General features: G+C 36.4%; 1 protein-coding gene across 1 annotated transcript in view; it reads left to right on the forward strand.

Annotated features, from left to right (window-relative positions):
* Positions 1-4,887: 4,887 nt before the first annotated feature.
* The window catches only part of LOC115436836 (sickle tail protein homolog), a 104,125-nt gene continuing 94,373 nt past the window's right edge, over positions 4,888-14,639 (forward strand). Inside the window, exon 1 of the mRNA XM_030159793.1 lies at positions 4,888-5,696. Coding sequence (XP_030015653.1) covers positions 5,432-5,696 — 265 coding nt within the window. The 5' untranslated portion in view covers positions 4,888-5,431. The remainder of the gene's footprint in view (positions 5,697-14,639) is intronic.

Here is a 14,639-nt window from a genome sequence, read left to right on the forward strand (position 1 = left end):
GGGTTACAATCCTGAAAATTGTTGAATGTTTGGTAGTTTTAAGCAGTGCTAAAGTTGTTTAAGAGATTTCTATCAAAAACAATAACAAAAAAAAAAAGCCAAAAAAATATATTGATGATGATTTTATAGCAGTTTTTTGTGCGTGTACATTTTTGCTGCAAAGATGAGGGGAGTAGATTGTACTAGAGGGTAGTAAATTTGAGGAGGACAGAAGGGTTAACTGAAAGTCACTTCCAGTCTATTGGACAGGTAAGGCTGCAGTAGTCATATACAGTTCATGAGATCATGTTTTGGAGCTCCTAACTGTTTCCAGGTGGTTGATATATTGTCCCATATTAGTTAGACATACATTGTTTACAGTGTTTTTGAAAGATGGTAACACATAAATGAAGACTGACAACACAGTGTCAGCAGATACGGTTTTCAGGGGGCAGCAGTGTCTATACCCTGTAAAATGTTTGTGTAAAGGGTAGCAGATTCCCACTGATAAATCAGCAAACTATTCAGATTTGAACTATTTGAACTATTCTGATCTGAGGTTGAAAAGTAATGTACTAAAACCCAAAACAAAGACACAAAACCATCTGAGCAAAAAGCAAATCTGAAAATATCTAGTCATGTTTAAAATTAGTAGCTACTTACAAAAATGTGCAAAATTTCAGTCCTTATTGTTTTAGGCATCTCTGAACTTGTGTTTGTTCCTTAATCCATTTGTCAATGTCACATTTCAAGAGCATCCCAGAAGTGGACGTTAGTGCAGAATGAGCCCCAGTTCACCAAGTCTAATGATCATCATCATGGAACTGCACTGAATCATGAAGACCTCCAGATGTCACTGCAGGCCTTTGTTAGCTGAGACACAGAGTAGTTTTACTTCAACACATGTTTTTCAGTGTAAAGTTACCCATCCCATACAGCTGGGTCTTCATGTGTTGCACTGTGTTAAATGACAGTATGTTTGACTAACACTGTAGGGTGGATTTTTTATTCCTGAGTGAGAGTTGAGGGAAAAAAACAAACAAACATCTGGTGGTTTAAAATGACCATTTGTGGTCAGAATGTGACACATATTTCAGAAACATAGACATAGAACATTTTAAAGTATTACTATAATAAAACTATTTCATCCTTGTGTAAAATTAGGTGAAAGCAAACAAAATTTTGTAAGAGTAGATAACCATGTAAACAAAACAAACCCTAGAGATAAAAAAGAAACAATTATTGAAATTATATTTATCACAATATACAATTAGTTCATGACATTTGTCATCACTGTGTTGTAGTCCACCCCCTGCTTGACAATGAAACACCTGAATTCAGTGTGTCCCAATACTTTTGTACATATACTGTATTTCAGTACACTAATACTAGCTCTAAAAGGATTCAGTTCCAAATTATATCTGAATTGTTTTACTCAGCAAACTTCACATGATGAAATACTCATAATGTATTCAAACAAACATATGTTTTAAATATATTTAACTGAAATACCTCCCATCTGTGGTTCAAAGAGGTAGACACTAATAACCATGAAAAATACGGGTTTCAAGTTGGCAGGAACAAATAAAGGAAAGAGCACTCTCAACTGAGAGTGGTCTCCAGCATTCTTTATGGAGACCAAACCCTCCTGGTTCTTCTCTTATCACTTTCTCTGAACAAATGTGACTCTAAGCTGTCAGTCATTAATGTGTACCTGCTCGCAATACTTTGGTTAAGTATTAAAAAGGAAAAAGCTGTGATTTTGGTGCAGTGCCATGGCAAAACCTTACCGGCGGAAATGCTGTATTACTTCAAAATGGCCCCTTTTGCTGCATGTGCAGCAGCATTTGCCTGAAGCTGGACATGCACTAAACTCATGCTGTCCCCCACATCTTGTGCACACTTTTCTGTGAGGTTTTTGTGTCACATTTTTGTATTGGTCACTGTCCTTAAGTTTTGCATACCTTTTGACAAACTGTTTTGTCTGCTTGAACTCACGAGCATTTACAGCCCCCACTTCCATGCTTGTTGCTCTGGTGCTGGTGGAGCCGAACAAGGTGCTTCCTTAGTGAACAGTCCAATGTAATTGATAGGAAATAGGAGCATGAACAGTAGGTTAAACACACTAGCAGCATATTAGTCTAAGCACCTGACCCATGTTACAGTCCACAGCCGGGGGCTTCTCTGAATCAAATGCTAGTGTCTCCACATGTGCCCACTGTCTCTCCTCTATCACCACAGCAGCTTATAATGGAAACGGATAGCTCTTACGCTGTTTATCTTATTTACATCCTACAAAACCACATTTTTTCCCCTCAGTGTACATTTGAAAAGGCATTAAATGTTGTCTGTGGAATAGAAATGCTGTCATTTGAAAAGTTTGTGTGTATCGATAGGATGGAGATGGAAGAAGGATTTTCACCACATACCTGTACTTTGCCAAATGGGGACTTGCTCGTTCTAGACAGACATTCCTACGTTAAACGTCACTGGTGTGGACACTTGTCACTCAAACATGTCTGACCAATGGGGAAGCATCTGCCTACTGCAAGATATTTGTATCAAAATGTTTCAATCAAAAAAAAAAAAAAAACGACTTCAAAACTTTTTTCACTTCAATCAGAGAAATGTGTTCAAATGCAATTTTTTGGTTCTCAAATTCTTTTCGTTTTCAAACACTTTTTTCTTTGATTAATTATATTTTATTTAAGTTTTTTTAATTGAAAATATTTTTTTTCGATTGAAGTGAAGTTTATTTAACTGAATTTTTTTTTTTTTTTTTTTATTGAACTGAAGTTTTTTTTATTGAAAATATTTTTTTTGACTGAAGTGATATTTTTTGGGATTGACTAATAAAGACACAAATATCCTACCCATAATATGGCCCAGATACAAAAAAGATAATTTCAATCAAAAAAGAATTTTCAATTTTAAAAAATCACCTTTTCAATCAAAGAAAAAAAGTGTTCAAATGCAATTTTTTGGATCTCAAATAGTTTTCTGCATTCAAAAACTTTTTTTCTTTGTTTGAAGAGCAACAGACTATCAACTGACCCCCCAGTAACATAACACAGTGGAGAAGTGGGTTTAAGGTGGAAGCTGGAGCCACCAATAGAAACTCTTCTCTCATCCATCAGTGTAGACCACGCCCATTAAGAGCAGTTAAATTCCCAAGCAAAACTTTTGAAGTTGCAAACAAAGAGGAGTGATTTTCAAGCAAAACTTTTGAAGTCTCAAGCAAAAGTTTTTAACTCACAAGCAAAGAGGACTGATTTATAAGCAAAATGATCTTTTTTTTTTTTTTATTGCCATTTACTGTCTTTTGCTCTCAAATCTCTTTTTTGGTTGCAAATCTATTCTTTTTAATTGCAAATCTATTCTTTTTGATTGATGAATAAAGAAACAAATTTCTCTCCACAGTTAAAGCTATAAAGAAACAAATCTACCTTCACAGCGGGAAGGTAAGTTTGTTTTCCAATGACATAATAGTGTGGAATAAAATAGTGTGGAAGTGCTCAGTTAACAGGAAAAGTGATAGTAGATTTTTGTGTGTGTATCCATTCTACTAAATGAGTAGCATGCCTACTAATGCTGATACAGGTAGCTTAAGCAGATTTCTGTATGATCATTACCATTGTCTGGGCTCCAAGGAAAAAAGGTTAGGAACTACTGATTTAGACAATATGTTTTCAGCTATCAAGTTCTACTGTAGAACCACCTCCCTGTCGCTTAAATCTTTCCTTTTTGATAAAGCTTACAGTTAGGGCAGCTCAGGCTGCTCTTTTAGATATGCTGTTATAGGCTTAGACTGCTGGGAGACTCATCATGATACACTGAGCTCCACTTCCTGTCTGACCTCCTCTCTCCTCTATTTATGCCCCAGATAATACATGTTACTGATTTGCAGTGGTGGAGAATCCCAGCTCCACAAAGTAAAAGTCCTACCATGCATTTGTTCCAACCACTGCCATGCATTTGTACCCACCACTGCTGACTTGACTTCTTCCCTGGAGTCTATGTGCTTTATGTCCTCATAGGTTTTCCCAGATCATCTCTGGACTTGCTGCTGTGGTCCTACTTTTCTTATGCCTCCATCATTACTATTCATTTATCCATATAGCTGTGATAGTGATCACCATATAGTTACATGGATGGTAGAGGTTTCTATTATTGGTACTAAAAGCTGCAGTGGTGGTATATCCAGAGTTAGTTCTTGTATTTGGAGTAGTAGTGATAGCAGTTATGGGTAGTTATACTAGTTATTGGTAGTAATACTAGTAACAGCAGTTCTAGTTTTTAACAGTTATAGTTCAGTTTCCTGTGCATCCATGTGTCTCCTCCTCCTCCCAAAAGTAAATTTTTCCTCACCACTGTCACCAAATGTTTGCTCTGGAGGATTCTGTTGGGTGTCTGTGAATTGTCTGGTTCAGACCAGCGCTAAATGTAGAGTGTCACAAGATAACTTTTGATAGGATGTGGTGCTATATAAATTCAATATGATTGACTGATTGATTGATTGATTGATTGATTGATTGATTGATTGATTGATTGATTGATTGATTGATTGATTGATTGAGTGAGTGAGTGACTGATTGATTGATGTTGTCTAGTGTCAACAAACAACCAGCTCCAACATGGGGAACCCGTAATTTCTGTGTTAACATGTGACTGAAACACAACCCACACACCACCCTAATTTTACTGCACTGCAAACTGACAACAGCAAAGGCATTTTAATAAAACTGAGATGAGATGACAACCAAAAGTGAGGTGGAAAGAAGAGAGAATAGAGAGCACAAGGGGGATTAAAAAAGGGTGAGTGCAACAATGAAAGAGAGGGAGGGGAGGGAAAGAGGAAGTGGTGGGAAAGGGAGAGAGAGTGTGGCAGAGCTCTCTCAGATGAGATTTAACCTCACAGAGAGAGAACATGCCGACAGGGATGCAGTAATAACATAGACTGTAAGCTGTGTGAACAGCCACAGATTTGGATGCCAATGATCAATTTTACCACAGTCTTGCGGAGAGACCAGGGTTTGAACAAGACTCAAGAAAACAAGAACAGATGCACAGAATAGCAGCTGAACACTGAAGATTAAGCGCAAAGGATAAAGACTTTAAGAAACAACTTCTCAAAACAAACCAGACTTTAGAGCAGCTTCAACAAACACAGACAAAAGAGGACAACCAGAAGGACAAAGTTACATAGCTGCATGACTGAATCTGACAGAAATGGAATAATGCCACACTCAGCTCTCCTCTCCACATGAAGAGAGACTAAGAGATAGAAAACAAGTCTCTGGAAATCAGAAGGACAGAATTATACATAGAGCAATGACATAACAACGAAAGCAGAGCACAAGAAACACACACACAAAAAAACGGGATTTGTAAACGAAGGACACTGACTAACCGTAGAAAATTGACCCAGCACTCTGTTCAGCCCAGAGGGAACATGTCAAATTCCTCCCGTCTGAGTAGACCTGGATCAGCAGGGCTAAAGAGCCCCAGTTTGAGAAAGGAGGTGCAGGGGAACCGCTCATGCATGCTGCGGATCGGAGAGAGGCTGATGAGGGCAGGCAGCGAAGGAAATCTCGTCCAGAGACCAGTTTCAGTCCAGAACCAAAGCCAGGCATGCTCCTCTGGATTAGGACAAAGACCAAATGGGCAGACACGACCTGCAATCTCCAGTGCACGTGCAGAGAATCACTCCAGCAAAGGTAAGTTACCTTTAGAACATAAGGCATGGGTTCCCAGACTGTATAGCTTGATACCTTCAAGACAAATATGGTATCCTCTATGACCCACAGCTACAAAATGTATCATGAATTGCCATCTACAAGTTTTACTGAGTCTTGGACCATCAAAACTATGTCCAATACATCCACTTTGTCACATGATAGTCATTAGTAATGTGTCTGCCTATTGGGGGCAAACTTTTGGAATGGCAAGCGAGACAACATTAGGAAGCAATCTATGAGCTGCCTAAGAACACACTAGTCCCCAACTAACAGACACAGGACACCAATAATTCAAATGCTAACATACAAACACACAACTGACTTTTCTGCTGTTAAAACCCTGATGTTTTTTTTCTTTTTCAGTTATAAAACAATATGTTTGTATATCATAGAATTGTTAATGTTACATGTTGTTCTCTGCCAATGGAGAAACCAACAAATGTGAGTCTGCACTCCTTAAGGGTGGGAGAGGCAGGCATCAGCCATTGAACAACACAGACCAAATCAAGGTGAGAACATACAAAAAAAAACAAAACTGTCTGAATAGATGTAACTACTGACAGACTGACAGTGTAACCGTGTTCCATCTTAAAAAATCCAATATACAAGTTGTGAAATATTATTACTGTCCTTGACAATTTATTTTCTTTTATTGTGCATCAGTATCACAGACAGCTACAACTGTGATTCCGTTTTTAACTATTTGTACTTGGAGTATTTATTTTTCTGCCATCTTTTTCCTTTTACTCTATTTTAATATTTTAATACTTTACACTTCTTATTTTTTCAAAAACAGATTTATAACTCTTATTATTTTGCATTTAAAAGGAATTGATAACCCTTTTTATTTTGTATCCTTGTGCACCCTCACAACATCTGATTTCTACCTAAATCGATAAAACAATAAGAAAAGACATAGACACAGAAAATACACAGAAAAGACAATCCCCTGGTGACTCTTATTTGTATCACACATGACAAATGTAACAAGAAGAAAAAGACGTGAATGATGCAACTCCATGACAAATACATAGGATTTGACCTGACACTGACATACATTTAGTCAATATAAGGAGTGTAAGCTAACGTAGCTAGTCAAAATTCCAGATATCTATGACTGATTCAAAAAAGACTGCACAACCCTATGTCTTAAATTTGTGTTAGCTGATGTCATGCTGTCATTTCATGCATGACCGTGAACCATTCCAATGTCACTGTGTCAGCTCAGCAGAACAAATACTCATTAACATCACCACTCATGACTTTCTCACACATCTCATTCTGATGACCATGCTATCTTTGATATGTTCATGTAATCTCCTATGATGAAAAATAAGAAAGATCACATTAATATAAGGGCTGCATGAATGGTGAAAAAGTAATATTATGTGGACAAAATGCAATTTGAGATTGTGATAAATGTTATCATGCATCTACTTAATAGGATATCAAGGTCATTGTCACTAAATCCAAAATATCACTATACCACAGAGGTTGTGCTTGTTTTGATCTGTTCATTGGTATTATTTCAGCCAGTCTACACACTGCAATAGGTCATCATTTTCGCAAAAGCATATATTTTATTTCATTAAATTCCAGCCTTTTGCTAGTTAGTATTTAGGATTTAATTGTTTTAATACCATGGATCACTTCTCCAAGTAGAAATGTCCAAACAAAACAACTTCTGTTCCTAGCACTGTTTTGCAAAGGTACAGTTGCTGCTTCCTGGATGTAGCACTGCCAAAAGATGCATGTCATTAGTTTGAGGAAACAGAAAGCTGGCCAAACAACCCAGAGAGCTTTTACTCCATTCCAGAATGATAGTGGAATGAGCCAGACTCACCTCCTGCACTCACACAACAAAATGTGGAGAAGGTGTGGCTATATGAGACTACCAGATGACATTTATCTATAAATACATATTCTTGTCAAATATTTTGACTGTGTAAATGATACACTTCATATAATGCAATAAAACATGAACATACTATGAACAACGCATTATAATGTGCCTGTAGAGATGTATAATGCTTTCTCACAATAGTCAAAACTCATTATTTAGGCAATATCTATGATAAATTATAAATATACTTGTAATATATTGCAAAGTTTATCTCAAAGCATTCATTCATCTTTGTAATGTTTTATAATAATCATAATCACAACTCTGTAAAGTATTTTATAATCACTCGTAAGGTTAGATATCAGTGCTTTTTTTGTTACAATTGACTTACGATACATTTTTGCTATCGCTATTTTTGGGTTGAAGAACCAAAATGAATTTGAATTATATTTTTTGTCACAAATTATAATCATTTTATAACAAATAATTACTAACATAATTCAACTTATTGTTTAAGCAGCCAAAGTATGTCCCTCCTGTTATGGGCATGTTGTAAATTACAAGCGAAGTCACAATATATGGTTATGTGACTTTGGTAATGTTTGCTGTAGATAAAGCTACTGCATTGTTATTGCCATTGTGAATTATTATGAGCACTTATAACTATGATTACACAGCATTATGGATGTTAAAAGTATGTTATGTTTCAATATATATTGTGATGCATTCAAGCCATGGGCTGCAAAGAAGGTGCCATCAGAAAAAGATAAATAGAAAATCATAATCAAATCAGAACATTTAAGAGGTACTCAATGCACTTAAGGTATACAAACAACTTATTAAAAAATATTTCCAACAGCTGCACTGTGTCTGTAATATGTCCACATTTACCATTTTTATTTCTTTGTTCAACATACAAGCAACAATTCTTCTCAATTGTGCAAATAATGTGCTAGCTCTACAGAGTAGGAGGTATACAGATGCAGAACAGGCTTTACCTTATTGTTATGCAGAGGAAATAATCGTGCTTCCTTCATGCATTAAGCAAAAGTAGCATCTTCCACGCACGTGCCTCAATGACTCAGAGAGCCTAAAGCAATGACTATGTGCACAAATAGACAGTCACTGTCTTTCTGAGGACATCTCTGTAACACTTTATAATGAGGTCATATGACTCTTTCATATACTAATGCATTACTACATGTTTGAAGCAGTAGGAATTATTAGTTGAATTAATGTGTAACACATCAGGGGGGCCTTCATTAGATGGCAATGTCTTAATGCAGAGTAAAGAACTGTGACCCCTCTAAAAGCCCATGGAACTTTGCATATAAATGAAGAATTTTAAACTCTGTACTTTATCTAAATTTAGCTCTGTTTATCAAATGCAAGATTCTTAAAAATAAGGATGGTCAAGAAGGGTTATTGTGCTGTTGTGCATGGAAGATGGCTGTTAATATGCACGACATTGAATGGTAATAGCAATCCTTGTAGGGCATAATGTTTAGTGCCAGAAAGTACAGTTCCTAAACTGTTTGATACTGGTTCCAAAAACAAGTCAGTTCATAGGTTTCCTTATTCATATGGGGTTAGAGGATAGCTATCTGTCCACATGGTTGATAAGCTACAAGACCATTGGAGGATTGTGTCATGAAGTTTTCCTGTACTTAAATTCTATACCCACCCTGGTAGCCTAACATAGCTTCTTTAGCTAATGTAATTTATATCAGATTTTTATAGTGTTAGCTATCCTGCTTTATTAGTTTGTGTATACATTTTGTGACGTTTAAAAGTGATTAAACACAACAGTTTGGTTAAACTTTTGTTTACACAGCTGGCATGAAATGGAATGAGTATTGCTAATATTGAAAGATGTCTTATGATTTGTATCAGAGAGCTATTGGTTGGTGAAGGAGTACAAATGTATAGCACTTATTTTGTTTGTTTATTTGTATCAGACAGCTATTGTTTGGTGAAGGCGTACGAATGTATAGTATTTATTTTGTTTGTTTATTTATTTTAATTGCATTGGGCTGTTGTATATGTCGTGTTTGTGTGTGTGTGTGTGTGTGTGTGTGTGTGTTTGTGTGTGTGGGCGTGAATGGTGTAAGATTAATGTAAAATAATTCAAATCGTAATGTAATGTAGAGGAGACCCCAGGAAGAATAGCAACTGAATTATCAGTTGCTAATGGGGATCTTAATAAATGAAATGAAATGAAAACTGAGTAGTATGTGTAGCTGAAATTACGTGTTGGCATTTAACAACACATTGTTATTCATCAGTGTGATCAGTGTTTCCTGTTACTTACTTCTTGTTCAAATATGATCCTTTACGCTTCTAACAAGCCAAGATGGCAATGGCCAAAATGCCAAACTTGACTTTTCAAAAGACAAATTAGTGGGTATTGTCACAGAGGCTTTGTCCACACTTTTTATGCACAGTGTATGACTGAATGTCACACTGTTGCCTCAAGTGAAAATTATTATCTGTGACTACAAGAATGGGAACCTATTCCTCTAGACCAATCACCCCTGTATTTTCCTCTATATTCCAGCTACAGAGCCATTGGCAAAACAGCGGCCGTTGGAGCCATCTTTCCATTTAGGGACAAAACTCATCAAACTCTAAAGGTTTAGACACCCTCTTCACAACCAACCCCCACACACTGACATTAAAGCTAGCTGAGGATCAGATCAGTGCCGTGAGCTGTAAGCAATTGCAGCATCACAGGCCATTTCAGTGATGAAGGCTAAAAGTTCTCTTGTCAAATCTAAAAGTATCCCTGCCTCAGTCAGCTTGCACTCTGGTGTTCTGGAAAAACGAGATCTCATTATTTTCATCAAGTGCAGGCCCCTGTGTCCCAGTGAAAGGACTGAGGAATGGCTGGGGAACTCAAATTAATCCTTGTCAGTTTTACTGCAGTTTCTTGTTTGCTGAAGTCATAGTCAATCACTGCTTAAAGCCATGTACAGTGCCATTGAGCTGAATACAGTTGGATGGTTTAATGGTAACTTTTCAGGGGATATAAGTAGTTTCAGTTTACTGGCTACAAATTGTAATGTGCCGTTCATATGTTTTGATTGTTCCTTTGTTGGTGGCAAAGCAAGAAATAAGAACATTGGTTCTTGCATTTTCAGACATTCATACTTGTTCAGATGAATGTATGAATTTCATTGTATTTCATACAATTGTTTCACTGAGTTTTCTCATTTTACCATGTCACTAAGTTAGCCTTAGTACTGGTAACAATCAGAATGGTAGTACAACAAACCTGTTATTAATGTCACAGTATATGTAGGAAACAGTGGAGGCCGGCAAAAGAATTTTGTGGTGGGACACAGTGTCCAAGTCAGTTTTCAGCTGCACTATAACCACATATCACCACTAGGATACATGCACAGGCACCACTATTTTAAAGTATTACTTTAGATAAAAATACACAGTATGTGTTTTCAGTCATGTATTTTTTTATATGTTTTTCACCCGTCTATCCTTCAAACATGCACATTTTTCCATGACTCAGTTGTCAAAGTCAGGCATGTCCCCGAGAAGTGTCTTTTCCTCTGATAGTATGGACAATGCATTTAGATCAGAGGTGAAGGTAGTATGGGTAGATCATATGGCATAAAAAATAGAAAATCAATGTAAGGGCTAAAACATATCAACAAGACCACTCATGCCAGGAGTCGATAACCAGGTCTCCTGCACCCATTGCAGTGTTAACCACTGAGTCATGGAGCCGCTCAGACAATGTGTAGTAGTTCAATTCAATTCCATTCAATTCAGTTTTATTTGTAGAGCCCTATATCACAACGAGGTTGCCTCACAGGGCTTTACAGAATTAGTTGTATATGAAAACAAACAACAGTCAAACTAACAGTAGATTGAAGGAAATGGATTAATGTCCTGGGCATCCCCTGTCCTTAGACCCTCCTTCTTGCCAAGGAAAAACTCCAAAAACCCAGTGGGAAAAGAGAAACCTCAGGGAGAACCACAGTGAAGGATAGATCCACTCTCATGGTAGTTTTACTTAACCACCCATTCAATGATTCAAGTTCTGAGGAAGGTCTTGATTCTTTTCAGGATGTGACATTTACTCCTGAGTATTGCTTGGGTGCACTTTTTTTGTGCCCCAAGGCTCTCCTATCTCTTGTATTGGAGGGGGTCCACTACGCATGCACCATTTATAATGAGAGTGTATTATGGTCAACGGAGACCCTCGGGCACAGATTTTTGCGTCCCAAACAGGAAACATGTGACTTTGGCTGCTCACTAAATTACCAAAAACATTTTTAAACAACACTTGAATGCAGATTGTACACAATACTCACAGACTGTATCATGTATAACTTATTTATTTGTACAGTAATGTTTTTGTAATACGATTTATGTGATTCGTATCACCTTCTTTTTCATGTGAGACAGGTGTGGCAGCGCCCTAGTGCCCTCTATTGACGAGCCGCCACTGGTAGGAAATGATTCTGTGTTAAAACACAGTGTACATACAGTTAAGATTTGTTGTGTCGCTGTCTGTAACAGTGAGGTAAATGTGACAGCGAAGTAAATGCAATATTTTATTAGCTATGAATTTTTTAGCAGACTCATATTCTGCTTTATAGTTTACATCATTATATTATCTTTCAGTAGACTTTATTCTCTGGGTAATTACAGACTCCCAGCTTTCAGCCATCGGATAGAGATATTAGGTATATGACAAGTGAATAAGTAGTAGATGTAAAAGCATTTGTACTGACTGCAATTCTCTGCCAAAAACAATAGCAAAGGGATGAAGAAAATGCACTTTAACTTTAAGACATACACTGAAGTGGTCTAGGGAACAGGCTGAGCAGTGGGATAGAAGGGAAAAAAACAATAAGTAAATGTGTGTGTGTGTGTGTGTGTGTGTGTGTGTGTGTATTTGTAATAGTATCTCAATCAGAATATTTCCATGTTTTTCATACAATAAAAGTGACTAACAATTACTTTAACATACAAACTACATACTTAAGAATACATAAGTATAACCACAATATAAGCTGCAATATAACCAACCAACAGTTGTGCACAGTAGTCACATTTCCCCTGGTCAGTGTTTATAGCTTTTTCTGTCCTGTCATACATTCCTGAGTGGGGGGCTTGGGTCCAACAGCATTGTCCTGGCTAGTCCCAATGATTACAGCCTGCTGCTGATTAGTTAGATTCCTTTTAGTATCATCACATTCCCTGCTGTGACTGGAGAGTGATACTAATCTCATAACACGCACAAATCCAACAGCTGTGGATGGTGGTTAATAGGATGATTTCCAATAAATTGTGAGGTGACTTTCCAGCTTGGCGTGTTAGCAAATCAACTGTGCTTTAAAAAAGTTTTTTTTTGAAAAGTAAAAAAAAAAAAAAAAAAAAAAAAAAAAAAAAAAAAAAAAAAAAAAAAAAAGACATTGTCATAAAATGACAGTTAATCTTTGCATTTACAGTAAATCTTTATTTGGAAGTTCTAATAAATGATCTTATGGTCCATCCTTAAATTTTTCAGGGAAAATAGAAGTCTTTGATGCCTATTGTGTGTGTGATTGACAAGTCAGTATGACAACCCACTCACCTGCAGAGTCAGAATTTTTTAGTTTATTTTCTAAAAAAAAAAAAAACACTTTCTCTTGGCAGACAACTTGATTGTGTGGTTAATTGATTCCACTAACAAGCCTGTTTGACAGTGTAGTGTAGTTTACTGATTTACTGAGACTGTAAGGTAGAGTTTACATTAGCTCAGGTGTGCCACCACAGTCTCCTGTAGTTTCACTCCTTATGTTCAAATATGGTCACTTCAGGCTCCAAAAAGCCTACAGGGCAACAGCCAAATCCCAAGATAATGACTTCAAAATGGCAGTTCAGAAACAAATGGGTGTCGTCAGAGTTCTGCCATCCATTAATTACAATAATAATAATGATAATAATGATAATAATAATAATAATAATAATAATAATAATAATAATAATAATAATAATAATAATAAGTATTATTATTATTATTATTATTGTTGTTGTTATTATTATTATTATTATTATTATTATTATTATTATTATTATTATTATTATTATTATTATAGATTAGATTTCTGTAGCACTTTTTTGGGCACTCAAACATGGGCACTTTACATTATTGACTCATTATTCATTTGCTCTCACATACCCCCTCTGGTGAAATGTCCAGACCTTAACCCATTTCAAAGTTGTCAAAACAGTGTCAAGGTGAATGTATGCTGTAATCAAAGCTAAAGGCAGTCCAACAAAATATTAGTGTGAGACTTTTTTTTTTCATTATTATTATTATTTAGCCCAACATTGTATATAGGCTCGATTGACAGGAAATATGAATGAAATTTGATTCCGTTATGTGGTGTCCTGCAAATTTTAACATCCTACTAATTAAGCAAACATATTTGAGGTGGCTAATGCTCATATTTTCTGTTTTTTCTATCAATAAATTCACTGTTCCTGCCAGACTGCACTCTTTTAAGGATGGGATATGGCCTATGGAATAAAAGTCTAGTTTCTAAAACTTGATGTGTGGATGACTGGAAGGGTCAGAATACACTAGCTGTAAGTCTGTAAGCATATATTTTCCTTATAGCACTGCAACTAAGTGCCCTCATCATTTGCAGTAAATGTGGGTACTGCTTAAAGATACACAATTTTCATATGGTGTACGACATGATACAGTAAAATGTCCAAGCATCAGTAAAACTATAATAGCACAGCTGTGTGTGTGGTTACTGTTAACACAAAAATTATGCTTCTCTATTCCTGCTGAGTACAGGGCCATGTGTCCTTGTCCCAAACTCACAAGTCTCAGCCACCAGGCAATAGCAACATTTTCACAGTGATTTCACATGATCAGCAGGAACACTGAGGGGATTCTCACACAGACCTAACATTAACTCTGCCCTTTCCACTGTGTCAGCTTTTATTGTTGTTGTTTAATTTCAATAGATTTATTGCAAAATCTTATGTACATTTCTCTCAGATGGGTTCTACTGCACACGTGTCATTTATTTATGAGAGTCTGTATGTAACTCAAA

The sequence above is a fragment of the Sphaeramia orbicularis genome, chromosome 17, assembly GCF_902148855.1.
Source record: "Sphaeramia orbicularis chromosome 17, fSphaOr1.1, whole genome shotgun sequence".
Lineage (NCBI taxonomy): Eukaryota > Metazoa > Chordata > Actinopteri > Kurtiformes > Apogonidae > Sphaeramia > Sphaeramia orbicularis.